The 21,391-nt window shown below is 38.2% G+C and overlaps 1 protein-coding gene across 5 annotated transcripts in view; it reads right to left on the bottom strand.

Annotated features, from left to right (window-relative positions):
• LAMA2 (laminin subunit alpha 2) overlaps positions 1-21,391 on the bottom strand; it is a 610,905-nt gene that overhangs the window by 33,465 nt on the left and 556,049 nt on the right. For 3 of the 5 annotated variants that reach the window (XM_034669120.1, XM_034669119.1, XM_034669122.1), the window contains 6 exons: positions 21,193-21,337; positions 15,661-15,799; positions 13,577-13,588; positions 10,705-10,825; positions 7,884-8,057; positions 4,309-4,457 (listed from right to left, as the gene is read on the bottom strand). In XM_034669120.1, coding sequence (XP_034525011.1) covers positions 4,309-4,457; positions 7,884-8,057; positions 10,705-10,825; positions 13,577-13,588; positions 15,661-15,799; positions 21,193-21,337 — 740 coding nt within the window. The remainder of the gene's footprint in view (positions 1-4,308; positions 4,458-7,883; positions 8,058-10,704; positions 10,826-13,576; positions 13,589-15,660; positions 15,800-21,192; positions 21,338-21,391) is intronic. The other 2 variants (XM_034669121.1, XM_034669123.1) reach the window with 1 other exon arrangement.

Genomic DNA, 21,391 nt, shown 5'->3' with positions numbered 1-21,391 from the left:
GGAAAATGACCAAAGGCATTTTTTTCTTTTGTTCTCGAAGCAGGTTTTGAATTTCAATCCCAAACAGGGAGCTATTAGTAAGTATTAGTCACTAGCCTGAGGATTACAAATGGATTACTGAAAATTTACTACATATCTGGGGAGAAAACCAAAGTACTTAATTGGAAAACTCAGTCCTAAAATGTCATCTTACTTGATTTTATAAAGAATAAAAACCACATGTGGGACTAGAAATAATAAACCAGGGCAAAGATGATCTGAAATGGCCATGAGCAACTAGTCCACTTTGAGACAGTTCAGATGTAAGAGAATAAAAAAAAAAAATGGATTTCATTGGTATTCAAAATGTCATTGTTCAAGAGGGTATAGAGAGAGAAGGTTGGATTTATTTTCAAAGGAAACATGGGGGGAAATGGCATATTGGTTTTTTACCAAACTCTGGAAGAGTATGTTGGTAAAAATCAGGAGGTTCAAAAGTATTGTTAAGAATGGTGGTGGTTTTCTGATACTTTTAGAAAAACACTCGCTTTTGGGCATATGTGACTCACTGAGAAGTGCCCCCCACACATACTTTTTTTTTTTGCCTTTTGCTAAAAGCAACCTGTTACTAACATGACATAGCAATGTTCCTAAGAGTTTTAGTGAGGGGTTTAAGCCACTATTAAAGATTGTCCAAGGAGAGCAAATATCTGCTCTTTGATTAGAGTTTTTAAAGAGCCAGAGGCCCTCATGTTTCTGATGTAGACTGTCTGATCTGGTTCTGCCCCAAGGACCATTATAGTGATCCTTTCTTACTAGATCACAGGGTAGAGATACAGAATGAGCATGAGCTTTCAGAAGGAACAGACTGGAATTAAGTATTCGTGTAGAAGCTTACTAACTGTGTGACCTGGGCTAGTTATTTAATCTTGCTCAATCTCACTTCATTCATGTATAAAATGAGGATAAAAATACCTACTTTAAGCCATGGAAAACATTAATGAAGGGATTGCACTGAAGCTGTATTACTTAATAAGGGCATTGCTAGAAGTCTATAAATCCTGCTTTTATTTTACATTCTAGGAGCATCAAACTAGATCATTTATTTAGTTCTCTTGTAAAGAGGAACATTACCAATATGTCCATTATGATTCTGGTGTATTTCCTCTTTTTTAAGTAATTCTTTACTGAGGACCTATTGTATGTCAAAAGCACTATAATAAACATTACTATTAGTATTATGACTAGTTTTATTTTCTTATAAGTTCAACAGTTGATTCTTGGAGTTTAATAATTAAACATTTCATTACTACTATTCTGCCTCTTGTTTGTTTGGAATACTGGTCTAAGCTTTTGTTTTCAAATGACTGCCAAATGGGTTATATATGTGCAAGAAGGTATTAAGAGAAGTAGGTGCCCTGACATTTGTAATTTACATAAAGAACAAAGTCTGCAATTTTATTTTTTTAAAAAGATTTATTTATTGTGAGAGAGACTGACAGAGAGCGTACACACACGAGTCCGTGTGCCTGAGTGTGTAAAGGGGGAGGAGCAGAGGGAGAGGGAAAGAGAGAATCCTAAGCAAACTTCCTACTGAGTATGGAGTCCAACAGGGGGCTCCATCTCACGACCTTGAGATCATGACCTGAGCTGAAATCAAGACTCGGATACTTAACTGAATGAGCAGGGGCCCCTGCAATTTTATTTTGATTGAATATATTCTGGACAGTAAAAAATACCTGGGTTGCAGTGTCCATTGCATAATCCAATCATGATCCCATTCTAGAAATCCCAGATTATTCCTGAAATATTTGATCTAACTTTGTGGGCTTCAGCCTAATTCTGTACCTATATGAAGAATGCTCTCACATAGGAAAAAACTCCTTGCCTATGCATCTACTCCAGACACTTAGGGTTTAATGCTTTTGTCCAGTCAGAGCTACTGGCCACTTCGGTGGAGTCCAGGAAAAGGGTCAGAGGGCAAAACAGTCATAGACGGCAGGGATCACTGCAGTACCACAGAAATAGCCACCAAAGTGACATAGTGAGATTTTTGCAGAGGAAGGGGTAGATAAGGAGAGAGGGTGGGGGAGGAAGGAGGGAGAGAGAGGCAGAGGGGGAGAGAATAGGGCAAGAACAATCTTGAAAATTATCCTCTCAGTTTGATAAAAATCCAATAATTTTGTAAGGTGGTACTAAAATTACCATCTTATCCAGGGCTTTAGGAAAAGATGTGATAATTGACATTTATGATCTGAATAGTGTTGAGAGAAAGCAAGTATTTCCAAATTAACAAAAGTATCATAACCAACATAAAATAATACAATCTTTGAGGTCACACAAAAGGGTAAGAATAAATAGTTGGCGAGCACAGATGGGGGTGTTAAAAGTGCCTAGTATTTGACACAGAGCGTGCCACAGGATAGGTAGGAAGCATTAAAAAATGTTTGTAGGTGAAGTTCTTAGGGTCATTAGCTATCTCTGGTAATCAGTTAATTGAAGCACTTGCTTAAAGGATGGGTGATGACTGTGTTTTGACCTCTGAGTGCTGAATGAGACATTATGGTAGCAAATGTGTTCCTGCTTTGCCACAGAGTTCTGTGACTACCCACTAATATGTCCAATACATTATCCTTTAATTAAGAGCAAATGGCAAAACTGTTTGTTTATATGGCCAATTAACTGAATGACCAGTTTTCAGTGATGTACTATACACTGAACTTAATCAAATAAAGGTTGGATTAATGGCCAACAGCTGTGAAGTTGGCATAATAAAATGCCCTTCCTGAAGACACCTGTTAGAAGGACGCCTTAGCGCAACACTGTAATGCACTGGGGAACGTCAGAATCCTTTCTCTGCAAAAAAAACATTCTGGATGATTTTTTTGTCAACTGTATTTCTCAAATCTGCACTTGTTTATTGAGAGTCTCTGAAGCTTAAAGACGTTAACAAGTCCTTCCCACCATGACAAGGATTAACGTTTGTCAAAGATCTGAAATCTAGTCTGGAAGACGTGCAAAAACAATATTTTAAGGTGGTCTCTAAGACTCAAATGAGAAAATTCAGTTTGCCTTCCTCCTCAGAGACCATGACCACAATATCTGGCTATTAGGTTAGTAAAAGTTCTTAGTTTGTCCAAATATCGATCCCTCATTTGTCTTAATCATGGTCTCTAAACATCTCACTGAGTAGACGTTCTGCAAGAACGCTTAGTATCAATTCAGCCCACAACCTAATGTTCTATATAATAAAAAAAAAATGAGTAAAGGAAAGCTTTATCATTTACTTAGAAGATAAAACACTCTCACTACTTATCTAAACTGTTTTTCACACTGAAGGGTAATTAGAAAATACAGGTTTGTATAGACTAGCGTCTGCTCACTGGAACTATTGCTCCACGTTCCTACTGTTGTTTTTAAAAAATATCCTCTGTGTTTTGAGCTTTCCTCACATTTGATTTCCAGGTCTTTTCTATGTCTTCCGTCTAATTAAATGGCTTGCTGGCTTGGAGGTCTGAAGTCTCTGGGCTTCTGTTTTCCTTTTCTTTAATTGTCCCTCTAAACTAATTACCTGAATTGTCATACAATATTCTGATGGAAATACAGGCGACTTTCTCAAGAAAGGAAATATCAAGTGCCCCAGCATTCTGGAGAAATGAGAGATCAGTTTATACCATGGTTACTGCCAATTTCGTGGCTCAGGGCTGGCAAGCCAGTGCTCTTTCGGATCCTCAGAGACGCAGCCTCCCCGCACTAATGGCGGGACAGCGGCCTTTTCCCTGTCTCTCCCTCGGGCTCTGTTCCCTCTGCAGGGACCCCTGCACCCCTGGGGCAGGGGAGGGGATGCGGGGAAGAGGCAGGCCCTTAGCAGCTCTCAGTAGGTCCTGCAGCTGCTGCCACACTCCGCATCGGTGACACGTTTCTAAGCAGCTGCCATCGCTGCTTTGGAACCTGAATGAAAGAGCAGCTGCCAAACGCGGCTGGTTCCAGTTGAGCTCTTCCGTGGGCTTCACGGCGCGCATACCTTATTCGAGAGGAGAATATCTGAGAGGTGCGGAGGAGGGATTTGTCTTATCTATAGCTTCAGAAGATGCATTCGGTTCTTCCAAAGCGAGAGTGGAGAACTGCGCAGAATAAAAATGTGAAGAGAATTCCTAGGGGCCAAGGTAAGTGAGGTTCCCGAAGCATGAAACGTCAGGAAGACAAAATGAGGCTACTTGAGAGTTTGGCACCGCATCGTATGGCCACACATGCAAAGGTCTGGACAGAGAGTCAGGTGAGCAGGGGAGCTGGCGTTAGTTACGACAAGTTCTCTAGAGCTACTGTTACCCTTTAGTTCTCTCGACATGAACAGAATGTTCTCTCCCGTCGTGAAACAGACTCGGCTCCGGTTTGACGACAATTTTCCTCATTGTTCGTGTCCCCATGGAGAGATGCACTTCCAGACGGCCTTTGTTCAGGAATATCGCGTAATAGGCCTGCAAGAGAAGTGGTCATGGAAGATTAAAGAGAGGCCTCAATGTGATAGCCTTAGAGGTTCCCAGACAGAACTGCAGATTCCTTGGCTCGGAGATCCTACCTGAGACCTCAAGAAATAGCTCTTTAATCATTGACCGTTTTCACTTGTTAGATGATGTGGAAAGCAAATGTCACAATACAGCAGTCTCTGCAAAGCAAATGTGCCGCACTGAAGGTTAGCAGCTGTGCTGGCACTGGGGTCTCTAACTCACAGAACCCATCAGGAAACAAAGGGTGTCAGTAAAACCCGTCTTCCTTGTATTCACAAGTGGGCAGCTAGCTTCTGCACATCAGATCTGACTCCCAATCTCATGGCGTTTTGAGCGGTTAGACTTCAGTTTGCTCTCTGAGCTGGTCGACCAGATTGCTATCACCAACATGTCACCTGCCTCCCACATTTAGAAAGAAGGAATACAATCTTTCATCCACAAACATGACTGCTTTCTTCTTGCTACTGTTACTATAGCAACCAGTATGGTTTTGAGATCAGATCGTGAACCCCAGGGAGCCTGAATGCAGTCCTTGTTTCCAAAGCCAATGCCACACGTGTTCCCTTCCTTGTGGAGCGTGAGGGCGCCTGCTGTGCGGTGATCACTCGGTCCTCCATGTGTCACCTGAGGTGGTGGAGACGGTTTCCACCAAGCATGGTAATGTCTCCAGTGAGTTACTAAATGGTCTGTGTGTCCAACACAGAAGGTGCAGAGGATCTGGACTAGTGCTCACCATCCATCAAAGGGGCAACTGCAAACTACTCACTCAATTAAAATTTTCTCAGCTGGATTGATTGTTTGAGGTAACAAATTCCTTTTGCAAAACAGAATCACTAATAACTCTATGGCATCAAAACGTTAGCTTTGGAAAAGAAAACATGTCAACGGGACCAGGTTGGTTCTACAACAGACATGAACTATTTAACATTGTTTCCTCTTTCAAATAGCACTTTCTATGAAATTTTTAAAAAATGAATATTTATTATTATCATTAAAATGTTGAAACATTAACATATTATTTCCAATTTAGTTTGCATTAAAGTACTTATTATTTTCTTTTTAATTGTTTTAATGGGCACAGGTTCTATTTTAAGAACAATCCTGAAAGCTGGTGATTTAAGTCCATTTACTTAGTCTTGAGAGGAAAAATTTGGAGCCAGTAGGTGGTGCTTAATTATCCAACAATGACCTAGGAAACACACATCCTTTAGTGAAAATCTACTTCAGAATGTTTGATCCGGTCCTTTTGTTATAACTAGCTCATCATTTATAATCGTGAGAAAATGATTTTACTTTTCAGGATTAAGACAGGAGGAATTTAAAAGGAAATTTAAACATTACACATATTCAGTGCTTATTATGTGCATTAAAAAATGAGAGAAAATAACACTTTTTTCCTCCCTCTCCTCTTTAAAGAATATTTTTATTATGACTATTTGATACATTCCTCCAAATATAAGAGACATACATGTAAATAATGAAGCCATGTTCACAACTGTACAATGGAATGAATACCAGTAAAACTACACCCAATTTAAGAAACAATCCCATTGCATCTCCTGTGCGTTTCCTCCCAACACCAACCCCCAGCCTCACCATCTCAGAGGTAACCATTAACATGGATTTTATGTTTATCATTCTCTTGCTTTTTAAAAATTTTTGAAAATTCACATATATATCTGTAAACAATATGTTATTTAGTGTTACTTTTTTAAGAGATTTTATTTTTAAGTAATCTCTACCCCCAATGTGGGGCTCAAACTTACAACCCTGAGATTAACAGTCATATGCTCTACCAGCTGAGCCAGCCAGGAGTCCCTGTTTAGTGTTACTTGTATTAGAAATCTTTAAAAATGGCATCATTCAATATGCAGTACATCTTTTTTTCACTTCTCTTTAGTTTCTAATATGCATCTGTGTTATGTTGGGTTGGTTGTTTATTTGTTTTAAATCAGGAATGGGTATTAAATTTCACCAAATGGTTTCTCAGCATCCACTGAGATGATTATATAGTTTTCAGATTTTCTGATATTAAAGTACTCTTGTATTCCTGAGATAACCCAAGTTACTCATGGTTATACATCTTTGAATTTTTTTTAGTCTTTATTTTTTTTGGGGAGAAGAGTAAGATTTATTATATAATACTTTAGATATAACATGGGTTTGAACTGTGTGGATCCACTTATATGTGGATTTTTTTTAGATAAATACAGTATGGTACTGTAAATATATCTCTCTTTCTTATGATGTTGTTAATAACATTTTCTTTTCTCAAGCTTACTTTTAGAATACAGTGTATAATACAGCGTATAATATATATATATATGTACACGCATAACATTTAAAATATGTGTTAATTGAGTAATTATATTATGGGTAAGGCTTCCAGTCAATAGTAGGCTATTTGTGGTTAAGTCACTGGGAGGTCAAGAGTTATACTTGAATTTTTGACTGAGTTGGTGACGGGGTGGGGGGGGTTGGTGTCCGTAACTCCCATATTATTCAAGGGTCAACCATATTACTGACTACTCAATTTTAAATGATAAATGTGATTTTAAAAACACATAAAATCGCAAAAAAACACAACCTGGTTTATAAGGACGCATGTGTATTTAGGGACATATTTGTAAAGCATTCTACTCTTTGATAATGACAGACTAGATAAATCCTATGCAGTCTTTCACTGAAAAAAACAAAATTAAATGGAATAATGTATATATTTAAAAACATAAGATTGAAAGCACTGAAGGAATATCAAGACAGTAAAGAATTATGACGCCTAAGAGATAGCTTTTAACAAAACAAAATGGCTACGGGGTATGAAAATTGAAGTCCACACCTTATAATGCAGACCCTCTGTGGGCTTTCTCTTCATGTCACGAGTGAACCTGAGCATAGGCTACTGTCTATGCTTGTGTGGGTTGGGCTCTATTTGCCTTCTCCTATCCCAGGTCCATTCTCTGCCTTCTCTGTGTCCAGAGAGGGTGGTGTGGGTCAGACTTCAATAGACTGGGAAATTGATCCTAGAGGGAATTTAAACTTGAATTTAAGGGACCCTAGCAGGATATCTATAGATGCAGTAAGTAATTGGACTTGGAGACAAGAGAAGATTATTATAATTTGAATATATTTTAAGCTTTCTCTCTTTAAACATCCATATGCTAAGCCCGTATGAAATACAGGTGCAAATACAAGTTGGTCACCTAGAGCTGACCAACAAGGAAAATCCTCGTGGAGATAACTGTCCTAAAAAAAGATGAAAGTGGAAATAAATGATGCAAAACCAAAAATACAAAGGTAATTTAGAAAACCTAAATGTCTCACCAGTCTCCTTATAAAAGAACTGTTTTATATAAGCGCTGGGGAAAGTGCACTGTCAACCATGTATGCTGGTACCTGTCCAGTTTGCCTTCGTTTTCTCCGAGGTTGTGGCGTCCCTCCACTTCCCAAGAGAATGATCCCAGACTCGTTCTTGGTGCTGAAGGACAGGTTGATTTCTGTCCCTACGTCAATTGGCACAGGGGGAAGCTCTACGAAACCAGGCTTGGGGAAGCTGACTGTGTAAACGTTCTGTGGGTAAAAAGGAAAAAGAGAAGAAAGCATCAGAAATGAAAATTTAAATTAATTTCTCTGTCTCACTCAGCCTCCTCCAGGCACTCAGTGTCACCACGAAATACATTGTTTTAGAAAGCATGAAACTCATAGTTACGTGGAGATCTTGGGAACAACTTAATAAATGCTATTTCCAAGTGTGACTGAACTTTCTGAGCAGTTTGGGTTAAAATAAAAATTCTGGCCTCTGCATTTTTTTTTTAAGATTTATTTATTTTAGAGAGAGAGCGAGCGAGTATAGGGAGGAGCAGAGGGAGAGGGAGGGAATCCTCAAGCAGAATCCCCACTGAGCACAAAGCCCAATGTGGGGCTCAATGCAGGGCTTGATGCGGACCTTGATCCCAGGACCTTGAGATCATGACTGAGCTGAAACCCAAGAGCCAGGCACTCAACACACTGAGCTACCCAGGTGCCGCTGGCCTCTGCTTTTATTTGAGCACTTTTTTTTGTTTGTTTGTTTAAATATTTTATTTATTTGACAGAGACAGCCAGTGAGAGAGGGAACACAAGCAGGGGGAGTGGGAGAGGAAGAAGCAGGCTCCCAGTGGAGGAGCCTGATGTGGGGCTCGATCCCAGGACTCTGGGATCACGCCCTGAGCTGAAGGCAGACGCTTAATGACTAAGTCACTCAGGCGCCCCTATTTGAACACTTTTGATTTAAAATACACACTATTGTCACTGACGGATAACATTTTCTTTTGGTCTAAATCTATCTTGCTAAATCTCCCTGGAAAACACTCTCATAATCCCTTCAATACCCTCTACCAACTGATTGTTTATGGAGAGAAAGCAAAAATCACCCCATCTCAAAGCTGTGTAGAAACATATAGCTTTTATCATTCATTCATTCATTCATTCATTCATTCATTCATCTGTTCATCATGCATGCATTCATTCATTTTTCATAACCTTGCCCTCTTCCTCTTCTCTTCTCTCTGTATTTAAACTGTATTCTGTTAGGCACGTTCTTTTGTAATTTCTTGTAAATTCTTTTTTTCACTGTGAGAGATACCTCTCTCAGAAAACACAGATCTCCTCATCACTTTTAATGGCAGGACATTCCATTGCATGAATGTGCTAGGATTTAGTTAAGCAAGCCCATGTAGTTGGTCATTTTGAGTGCTTAAAATGTTCATTTTAAAAGCCCTGGATTTTGCTGGAGTAAAGGCAAGGCATCCTCTAACAAGGATATTTTCCCCCCACAGTCTTTCAGGCCCAGTTAAGTGACATGAGTGTTATAAAATGTATCATTTATTTTCTTTTCCAATTTTCAAATCATAGGCTTTTGGATAGTTAAGATAAAACTACTGTGCAGATTTTTCAATATTTATCCACATCAATAATTCCTGGTGACCGAAAAGTGCCTTTACAGAATTATCATTTTCACACATACAATCTATTCATTTTCTGGACAGTTTTCCATCCTCATGTATATATCTTTTAGATGTGGATGAGAGTTAGGCTTTGGAAGATTAAAACTTTCAGTAAAACTTTCTTAAAGAAGCCAGTGTGGATCCTTAGAGTTTCAATTCTGTATTTCCCTACTCCTTATTCCCAAGCTTCTCATGGTGGATATCTGTGGCCAATTCCAAATGGGAGCCTCTAACTATGAAGATCCTGAATGTTCTGGTCCAGTCTTTAAACCTCAGGTCTCAGGGATGGAATCACGTTTTTTTTTCTCCTGAGTCTCATATCATTTCCCTGAATTCTACAGCCATGCCTTAAAATAATTCCAGTTGAAGACAACAGCTAAAATAAATAGTTGTGTCATATCAGGGTAATCAAAATTTTATAAGCATGATACATTTCACATTTCTAAAAAAACAGATTCATTACTTTTAGGTTCCCCATAAACTTCTCACTAATATTTCCTGATGACTATTGAATCTTGCTTATGGACATTTTAAGAGAGCAGAGCTGGACCTGTGTTTCTCTCTCCTATGAGTCAGCCCCCAGTGAAGAGTCAGAGCAGAGGAGTTAAATGGAACTAAGGATGTGCTTTGGCAACAAAGAAAAGGTACTGAAGATACGTGATAGCAGGGGACTTCGGAGTCCTGTCAAAGATGGTCTTTGTAAATGGTTCCTAATCTGTGCCATTTTCAAAGAAAAGGAGGTTTGACTTTCAAACTATAGATAAGATGCTATGCACTAATGTTTACAGTGTAAATGGTTACTTGTTACTTGTGTAAATTCCTAGCACCTTCTGGGAAAAAATTTAAGGTTGCTAACAAAGCTATATGTAAGACATAAAGAAAAAACAAATCAAAAATAGGTGACAAAAATGAGGAAAAGGGAAAAGTAGTATTGGAAATGAAGAGAGAACCAGAGAAGAGATTAGTATTAAAAATACATGTTATGAAGTATTACACATGTGTGAAATTGCTTCATAATTTTGGGTCTTCATCATACCATTTCCTTCGTTTATGTGATTATGGTAATTTATAGAAGAGCTTCAATCTTGGTTTGTTATTTAAGCATAGCTAAGACTAGGGTCAGTAGGAATTTAAAATATATTATCAAGGGACTGCTCCCTGTTAGAACACCCAAACCCAGTAAATGAAATCAGAGACGAAGGTATTTAGGAAGCCATTAAAAACAAACTAACCTCTAGTGAACATCCTTTGGTAACACCAACATAATCAGGACTACTGAGTATGTTATACGGGGTTCTTGAAATTTCAATATCCTTGAGGCAGCCAGAATATTTCTTCAAATTTACTTCTGGCCTATTGAAAAGTGACATGGAAAACAAAAGCAACAGCATGAGGGAAATGGCAGTACAGTGTTTGTGCCTACGGGATGCAAGCCATATGGAGCAAACAGACACGCCGGAAGGCACACGTTTCTCAAACCGTGCACACGCACACACACGGGCCCAGCAAACTGTGTTTCCGTGATCTACTGGATGGATTAAGCGGATGTTCCCCCAATCCTGCAGAATTTTTATGTAGTTCTTCTTGCTCTCTTTGAAAATAATCTCACCACAGAATTTAAATTCAAGGTACAGAAATAAATGGATTTCTGAAGTGCTTCATACGCATAATGAAATTTTTTTTTTTGGACCAAAGCATAGACAAAACTACATAACCAAAAAAGTTAAGAAAAAAAACGTGCTCAAAATTTAGGGAAAAAAACGTCTGGACTCATTTATTTTGAAAAGAAAACATTTTTGTCATTGACATTTTTGGGAGGAACATGGGGCAGCTGAAGATTAAGCTTTAAAGCTTTAACTAAAACAAAGCCTAAGAAACATTCTTTTGGATGACATAGTCTAAAAAAATACTTAAACACTGGATTTATAGATTGACCCCAAAGTCCTTATTTTATATTGGAGAAGTAACAAAGCAACCAAAGGCATAAAACATACATTTTTTCCAATAAGGTTGAAAATGGCTTCTATACCCAAATGACATTTGAGTGTTTACTTTTTATTCATTACTTCTTAGAAAAAGACAAACATGCTAGCACATAGTAAGTGCTCAATAAACAAAAGCCCATATAATGTCGGTGATGATATTTCTTTATTTAGTCAAGAGAAGCACTGTCCAATAGAACTTTCTGTGGCGATGGAAATATTCTGTTCTGTATTGCTCAAATTGGTAGTTACTAGTCACATGTGGCCTTCGGTCCTTGAAATAAAGCTTATGCCAATGAGAAACTGAACACTGTTGTTTAATTTTTATTTAATTGAAAGTGAAGTCGTCACTGTGGCTTATGGCTACCATATTGAACAATACAGGTCTATCGGGTTAAAAAACAATACATTTTTTTTTTTGGTGTTAATAAGCATCTGTAAAACCTGTCCAACTAACACCAACATATTATTAGGATAATGATTAATTCTCTCCTCATGGTCCCATGGTACCAGGATTCCCTTTTATGCCTCAATATAAAACACACGGCATGAGGAAAAACAGGTGGGAAAGGAACTCAGACCCTGGCGTGTGTAGCAGGTGATGTGTGTCATGCCAGGTATCTGTTCTATTTCTTTTTTTCTCTCTCTCCTGGAACCACTTCATTTTCTTTGATCATTTCCCTTTACCCCCAAGGTCCTCTCCTTCTGTTTAGTCAGTTGGTTATTATGAAGAACATGCCCGACTGGAGGCTGAGGACCTTGCTTATGGCCTTATTTATAAAGCGAAAGGAATGGGTGAATGTCATTCCAAGTGTTCATTTTCCTTTAGAGGATGAGTGATTTATCACCATTTTTTCAGAGGTCTTATCAATAAAGTAAATCAGTCCTAGAAAGTTATATACTTCACCACTCCATGGACATACAACGAACTATTTCAAAACATGATGATTTAGCAGGCTTGATGCTAAGAAAAACATGGGGGATAAGCAATCACATATGGTGATCAGACTTTTAATGGTGACCACAGGCCTCTGTTTCCTCTGCTTGCCTCAAAGGCAGCATTACAAAGCTACACAGTGTCACTCCAGAGCTTTGTATATTTCCACTGAAAGCCAGCCTTTGCCTTTGAGCCATCTCAGCAAACAGCATGACTGAGCTCATCGCTATATTGTGTTAAAACATCCTGGTTTATTTTTTTGTATATACTTTCATTTCTGTATATTCTATATTTCTGGTATTAGAAGGCTGGCCTTTGCTTTAAAAATTTCTTGGGTAAGTTCAGCCGTATTATCTCCTTTCCAGAAAGATGGCATGTTAGGTTCTGAAATACCAAAGCATCAGGCTCTAGCCAGTGTGTCAGCCCTGCACATCTCTGGGGTTTGCTCAGCCACTTACAGAGTCCTGCCGCTCATAGCTTTCATGCTAATGCCTTTCCCCCAAACAGGAATTAAAATGCTCCTGGGAAGCTAGGGGAGCTGTCCACAAACTTCTTCACCATTAAGGCACTCACTTGTTTTAAGTAAAGTTACTTACTGAGGTTCTTTTTATCTGGCTTCATAGCTAATTTTAAATAAACACAACGATAATAAGCAGCTTTGCAAAGAGGTGCAAGGGCCCTGTAAACGTTTGCATATTGCAGGCTTGCAAAAAGCAGCAAGGCAGCGGTGAGCATTTGGGAGCACAGGCTGGTTGTTCAGCAGACAGCATGGTGCTACAGAGATCGGGGTCCAGGGTTCAACCCATCAGCCCGCTTTGCTCTGTTCCGCGGAACTACGCTGTGCCCTTAAACCTGACCAGCTGCCCTTAGCATGTGTGCTGCTGCGTATGTGGCGCCAGGGGGCGCTGTGCGCGGACAGTTGAGAAAAGCGAGCAAATCCGTCCTCGTGGCTTTGGCTGTGGCTGGTGAAACAAGGGAAATTGCAGCCCACTTCACGGTGGGTGAGCAGCAGCACCTTTGCAAGTAAAGGACGGCATGGAAACTCTCAGAACGCATTGCTTGCTCATGAAATGTAGTAGGAATAAAGCTGCATAGGTGTTGCTCTTCTTCTCCACTGCTTTATCTAAGAAGCCACATTTACCCAACCCATGCACTTGAAGGAGGCATGCATAATTTAAATTTTACCTTGCTTTCATACTAGGTCAAAGGGAAGAGAAAAAACAAACACAATTTACTCATAATTGCATTTTCATTTAGGGAAACAATAAACTCTACTCATAAGTCTTTTTAAAAAATACCTTACAAGGATCTTAAAAGGAAGGGAATGTAACAAAACCAACAGAGCAGAAAACAGACATTTGCCCTTGACCCACAGTGAAATGAGAATCCAAAGATGACCATTTTCTACACTATTCTCTTGAGAAATTTTTTATTTTGAAGTAGAAATTTAAAATACTAATTTTAATCTATTTTATGAATGGGAAAATGCACAAATGTTGCTATGCTGTAGTATTCACGAGTAGTTGATAAATATTGCCTCTCAAGGAGCTTGAACTTAATATATGTAAAAATAATTTGTTTACCTCATCTTTTGAACTTTATCATATTAAGATCCTGTGTGTTTGGGACAAAATAACAGCAAACTATGAATGCATAGCTCCTTGCTCAGTCACAGATATGTGTCTAAAGATTGTATTGGAATAATGTGCCATGCCACAGAGATGTTATAAAGTGATGTACTGTGCAAGTAAAAACATCTTAGTGATACAGACTCGTTAGATATGTAGTCAGAAAACTAATACATAAACCCATCTCAGCGTAGTCAACATATACACCTTTGTAGATAATTCCTAAAAATCGCTTTATGGCAATTGAAACCAAGTTATCACTAGAATATATATAGCAATGCCTCAATAGCCTTATTTTGGTGATATTTAATTCGCTTATAGGGAATTTACTTAACGAACCTGTGAAATAAATCTCAGACTTTAGCAACTGTTGGATCCCTAGTATTTCTACGGTGTGTGACCCAAGAGTAGATGCTCAACAAACACTAGTTGACTGAATAAATGATTTTTGAGTAATCGCTACATCACTATTCAAATGCATTTGATCTGCAATGATTTTTCTGAATAGGCACTTTAAGTCTACGTTCCTAACACAAGTACGGCATAGTGTGGATGAATGCAGAACCAGTTTATCTGCCCCATGACGCTTATTAACGTCAACCTTTGAAAGGCTGGTAATTAGTTGCCTGGCCTATGAGTTTAGGTACAAGGAGAAGAGTAAAACTCAGTCTGTACGCCGGCTATCATAAAATGAGGTTGAAATTCCTCTGCTCATTTGGAAAAGATGAGAACTGACTACCATACTTTTCAATTTTTCTGAGATTCCCTCCAATCGTGGTGTGTCTTTTTAGAGTAGAAACACGGAGATAGGACTTTTATAACCACTAAAAACCAACTAACTAAACAAAACAAAAATTTAAAACATGGTAGTCTGTATTTGCGGCAAACTCTTATGGCTTAACCAAATCAGTTCATTCCATTCTAGTTAAATTCAATTCACATTTATTGAGCATCAAGTGCTTTATAACTTTTATTTCTTATGAGATGTTTTACAACAAGCAGTAAATTAATCAAATAGCATATGAAATATTTCCTGAGATTTTTTAGTTACTTGCATTTATTTTTTGAACTAAACTATGAGTTAATTATACCTCCCCATTCTGCTATCTATAAAACATATGTGAAATTAAGAAAAAAATGTTGGCATGGGAGTGAGAATACCTAATACAGCTTTAGCATTAGGCATATGGGAAAGCTCCAACATACCATTAGCATGCTAACGCTTAGCAATAAAATAGGTTATCCTCGCAGTATCCTGGAACACTGACTGATTTTTAGAACACTAAGCAGTGTCATCGTGCCATTATCTCCAGCGACTGTGCAAAGACGACGGCAATTACAAGATGCACATTCAACTCTAGTTTCCACCTTTAATTACTTTTATAATTCTTTTCATCAGGTGAATATGAGGGAAATACTGATTTCCATCCATCTCTTCAACAAAGATATCCAATTAATCCTTGGTTTTCTAAATCCTGGTGTTGTTCTAGCATGTAACATGATTTTTTTTTTTTTAATTAAGCCTTTCTGCAACTAAAGGTTATGTGACATTCCTGTTGTAATTAAACTTCAGAACTCTAGTGAGCAGAGTGGCCATTTAATTAAAACTTAATCCTTAGCTCTAAATATACACTAAATTACCTCAAGTTTCTCAGTGTTGGCAGACCACCAAAATATATTTTGTCATCTGCTTTCAAGTCAAGACCGAAGTTGTTTCCAGAAGATGAAGTTGCTATGCTCTCCTCCTGGTTAGTAGCTATATCTACAATTGATATGTTGGCTGTAAAGGAAAGAAAAGGCTTACGTGAGCAAGACCAACCACATCCGTATCATCACTGTCACTTCAAGATAAATTTACTTTCATTCTCAAATTAACACTGATGTTCTCAAGCATCTGTACTACATACATCTATTTAATAACTGCAGAAACAATGACACTGATAAAATTTATTAAACTTTCCACAGAAAGGGCATGAAAATAACAGCCAGACAAAGGAAAGGAGAGGCATTTTGCCATTTAAACTGTTTTGTTCAGAAAGCAGAAGGGAACCCCTTATCTTATTGATCTTCTCCCCTTCATTTTTAAGTCAGGCTAGGCTCTTTCTGAATTATGTGCTTTCTCACCATAATATTTGTTGAGGCCCAGACTTTAACTGCTTTATATTTTTTGGACCCTTGATGCATATTGAGGCATCAATTCATTACCATGACAGATTCGGCCTCTAAATCTTTGCCTGATACTGGATCTGAATTAGCAAGGGTCTGAAAATGGCTATTTGAACCAGTGGATAATAAGGGTATTTCTAAATGTTTATTCTTTGGAACACTAGTTTCCTGGATGTTCCTGGTTCAAATAAATATGACAAACATTGGGTTAAGCAAAATTAAACATATATTTTAATTTTATGACTGCCCAGATCTTTTGACATACCAATATTCAATGTAATGCTCCAACAGGGGGATATAGAGCAAGAAGTATTTTGCAAATTTATTTGACCATGGAGCATTATTATTTTCCCTTAATGCATCATCTTTTAGAATAGTCTTCTTTGAAAATCAAAGAAAAATATCAAAACTCTAAAATTCCACCATAATCTGTAGAAAGTATCTTCAGTAAAACCAAACATAATTATCTTATTAATTAATGACCAAAATAAAATACCAAACCAATAAATATCTCAAATCCTCAAAGTAGAACTTTGTAAAAACAAGCAACAAAAAACACCTGTTAAATAATTGTCCTATTAAAAAATACTTAGCAAGTCAAGATTTAAAAATTTGGTTACTTTCATACATATATTATTGTTATATGCACATATCTTTTTGACCGGACTGGTAGCTAAAATTAAAAAAAAAATTATAAAACTGTTTTCAAGAATTTTTCATACACATTCCTTTTTATCCAGATCAGCAAAGAAGTTTTCATATGGAGCTGTAGACTGGAACATGAAAATAGCCTCTTTCTACAGATTTGGTGCATATTTTAATGGTGTCTGTGAAAATAAGATTCTGCCTCTCTATCACAGGCAAGCCAGTGACTAGAGGTAGTTTTCCCTCTTATCCCTGAGTGAATATCTGCATTTTTAGAAACCATTCTAAGAAAAACTGATTAAAGAGCAGAAATACATTGAATTGAAACTCACTGGCCCACGCGTTAACTCCAACAGAGAGACATAGGATGGCATATTTTTACTGAGTTAAAGGAAGTAAAGACTTTACTCTCTCCTTCATGAGTGATAGCAATGAAATGGGTTCTGCAATGAAATGCTAACACTTGCTTTTATTTCCTGCCCTATTTCTTTCCCTTACAGAATAGCTATTCACATAAAATTTCAGAGTTGATGAGTTCAGACATCATTTATGGGTAAGCAGGGAAATAAGGGTTTTATTAAATATTAGACAAAGAGTAGGGGCTTAGCAAGTATTTTATAATCAATGCTGAGTTGTTGTAAATGAATTGTTACTTCTGTAATTCCTTTCTTCTCTCTCCCAGCTCAATGAAAATCTGATGATCGTCCTTCATCTTGTGCCCACTTGAGGGATATGGCGCGGTGCTAGTGGTGGTCGTGGTTCTACTAAGGGACTCTCAGGGAAGGTGCTGAATGCCCCCTGATGGAGTGTATCTGAATTTCAAGGGACAGTGCTTCTATAAACTGGCTGAGAACAATTCACATAAAACAACTAATCTGGTCACTAAGAAGGAGGAACGGTCACATTGCTGGAGGTTTATTTGAATTCCTATTCCACTGCTCTGTGGAATCTAATATTGCTCAAATCTGCAGAGACCTCCCCACATCCAAACCCAGTGGGGTCTTTGGGTCCATATCTCCATCCCCGTCTTTGCAGTATTTGATATTGTTCACATTTCCTCCCTTCTAGGAAATTTCTTCTTCGGGCTTCCATAATGCCAGCCTCTCCAGCTTCTTGCACCTTTCTGATCTCATTCTCAATTACCTTCTCTGTGACTTATTTCTTTGAACACTTCTGAAGTGTTATGTTCCCTAATGTGTCTTCATTTGGCCACTTCTTGGGTTTTAGCTAGTCTAGGTAACCTCTAGTTTATATCTACTTACTATATGTTGACAATTCAGAAATAATATACGTCTGGATCTGACTTCTGTCTAGAAATCCACATTGAACAGGATAGACAGCATGATCTGTATATCTTCTCAGTACTTCAAACTAAATATAGTCCAAATCAAAATGATTTTCTACTCCTGAATCCATATTATTTATTTGGTGGCACTGTGACTCCCACCCAGACTCCTACATTAGAGACTCATCCTGACTGTCCCCCAACATTCCCCATCTAATCAGGCAACAGCCCTACTAATTTTATCTCCTAATAATGTTGATATCTACCTTGTTTTTTAAAAGTTTTACCAAACTCTAATTGACACAGTATAAGTTGCCTATGTTTAAAGTATACAATTTAACAAGTTTTTAGATATATTATACATCCATGAAACCATAACCACAGTCAAAAACCTAAACATATCCATGACCCCCAAAATCTCCTTATACCTCTCTGTCATCCTTCCTTCCTGTACCTGCCCACATAACCTCATCCTCCAAAGCCTCTATCTGCTTTCTGTGACTATCGGTTCATTTGCATTTTCTTTATACTTGACATAAATGTATTCTTTTATGTCTGCCCTCTTCGGCTAAGAATATTTATTTTGCTATTCATCCATTTTGTGTGTATACTAATAGCTCATTTTTATTGCTAAATAGTATCCCATTCCGAGGATATACAACCCTCTGTGTATCTATTAACCTGTTAATTGATGCTTTAGTTATTTTTTTTGTGCTCTGAGTGTCACCAGTAAAGGTGCTGTGGACATTCTGGTACAAGTCTTTGTATGGATATATGCTTCATGTGTTTTGGATGAATGCTTAGGAGTGGAATGGCTGGTTCATACAGTAGGTATGTATTTAACCTATTAAGAAACTGCTAACCTATTTTCCAATGTGGCTGTACATTTTCCATCCTCATCAGCAGTGTACAAGAATTCCAGTTGCTCTACATCTTGCCAGCCCTGGGTATGTTCAGTCTTTTTAACTGCTGGCATTCTAATAACTATATGGCGGTATCACATTGTGGATTTATTCTGTATTTCCCTAGTGTCAAAACCCACTGTAACTCTTCTTTCAAGCCATCATTCATCTCCTGCCTGGATTATCCTTGACCCTAACTGGTCACTCTGCTTTTGGTTTGATCTTCTGAAAACTTATTTTCCTCATTTCTCCTTTTTCTGACTATTTCTTTACAGCTTCATTTGTGGGGTCTACCTTTCCCATACCCCTTCAACACTGCTGTTTGCTGCAGGGCTTTGGATCATCTCACTCTAGAAATGGCTGCTTGGTTATTCTCATCCCTATTCAACTACAATTATTAACAGCATGATAATGATTCTAAGCTGTCCATGTCTCCTACAGCTCTGCTAAACTTCAGGTACACACAACTGATTGCCTGCCAATTACACAGCTTCCCGAGGCTGCTCAAGATATTAAGAGGGCCTTTAATAAAATAACGTCCAAAATAGAATGCGGCCTCTTTCCTAGAAAACCTATTCTTTTTTAATATCCAATACCATAGGATTTCACTAAAATATTTTTGTTATTTAAGGGGAAAAAAAGGAATTATTCTTCACATTCCTTTTTAAAATACTTATCTTCCACATTGAATATATCACAAAGCTTCTTGATTGTAAGATGCTTAATATCTTTCAATTCTACTCTTTCCTCTCCATTCTCATGGCTTCCCTCTCCTCACTCTTCATTTGGTTTACTCTAGACTGCAGTAGCCCCTGAAATTGTCATAAATCTACCCTCCAAAGTTTTAACTACTCTGCTGAGCCTTTCCCATGAAATGTGCCTGTGTCTTCCTTACATGGGAACAATGTAGAAGGCAGTACTCCAACTTATATAAATGCTAACCAGTTTTTGTTCAAATGGAAGAGTTTCTGCAGGCCGCCATGTCCAAGGAAGAGCAATTGGAAAATAATGGACGATGATGGATGTGCTCTCTGAGGTCTCCCGACTTTCACACAACTCTCATCTCTCTGAAATGTTCAAAGGTGCTGTCCATCCAGTGAAGTCCTCAACTCCTGCTTGTGCCTCAGGGTTCGTCCTCAGGGAGCTGACCTCTCTGTGCAACTTTGACATCCCTCTCCTGAGATTCCTAGCCTACTGTACCTATCTTGTGCAGCCATTTGCTTTCTATTATCTCACCATTGATTTATATACTTGCTTATCTCCTCCAGTAGACTGCACATTTCTTGAAGGCAAGGACTTGTCACAGACCTCACTCAGGTCTGGTGTAGTACCTAGTGGGTGCTTGGCGGATATTTGTTTACATGCAGGAAGTGAAGGACAGTGCAAAGTTAAACTGAAATTCTCAAGAGATATCACACTGGCATGGTCAAAACTAATAGGCTAAATTTTATAAACAGAAGTATCAAATTTCATTTGCAGATATTGGTAATGCTATATACAGAATTAGGGGGATTATACTGAAATAACAGTAGCAGCACACTAAGACCTAAGATTTGGATTTCTGCCTTGGTTGTGAGAGCTTACATATAGCTGTCTTTGACCACATGTAAGTTCGAGCTTACATGTCCCTTCCCTGACACCAGAACAAAATACCTGCTTATATCAGCAAATGAAATAATGTTTGTGAGCATATTTTTAAAGAGTTCTGGGACCAAAAAAACCTTACATTATTATTATTCAATTCCTTACTTGCACACATACAAATGTTTGGCCTTTTTGAAAAGCAAAGACCTGGTCGCTGTGTTCTATCACCCCTACAAACCCCACGAGTGGGCCACTCTAAAGACAACATCTTGGTAAAACAAGATGGAAAGAAAAGCACACAACCTTTTCAAACCTAGTACAGGATATAATTTTACAAGTTGTAAGACAGCTTTTGCTTCCAAATTAAGCTCTCAGTTTCCAAAGAAAATGACAGAGAACCATTTGGCTCTTCAATCAGTCATGTGTAACCCAAGCCACCTATAATCTAAGCCAAAGAAATGACGGTATCCATTTGTCACAGAATTTGTGAGTACCTGAAACTATAGACGGGGTCCTCCTCGTGACGAGGTACACGGGAGTGCTGGATAGCATGACTAAGGCTCACAGAGCACTATTACTCTAGAAACTCACCTTGTTTCTGAATTCTTGACAGGGTGAAGGATTTCCATTTCCCATCATTATGGTTTTGATTGCTGACAACGGAAGCCATTCCTGAACCCAGATCATAGCTGACTTTTACATGCCCATCAGTGAGCTCTACACTCATGAAATCTTTCTATTAAATAGAGTAAAAAAAAACAATCAGTGATTTGTACACAGAGAAATATGA

Source organism: Ailuropoda melanoleuca, chromosome 10 (genome assembly GCF_002007445.2).
Source record: "Ailuropoda melanoleuca isolate Jingjing chromosome 10, ASM200744v2, whole genome shotgun sequence".
NCBI lineage: Eukaryota > Metazoa > Chordata > Mammalia > Carnivora > Ursidae > Ailuropoda > Ailuropoda melanoleuca.
Note: the sequence above shows the minus strand (reverse complement) of the source record. Positions and strands in the feature narration are given on the sequence as shown.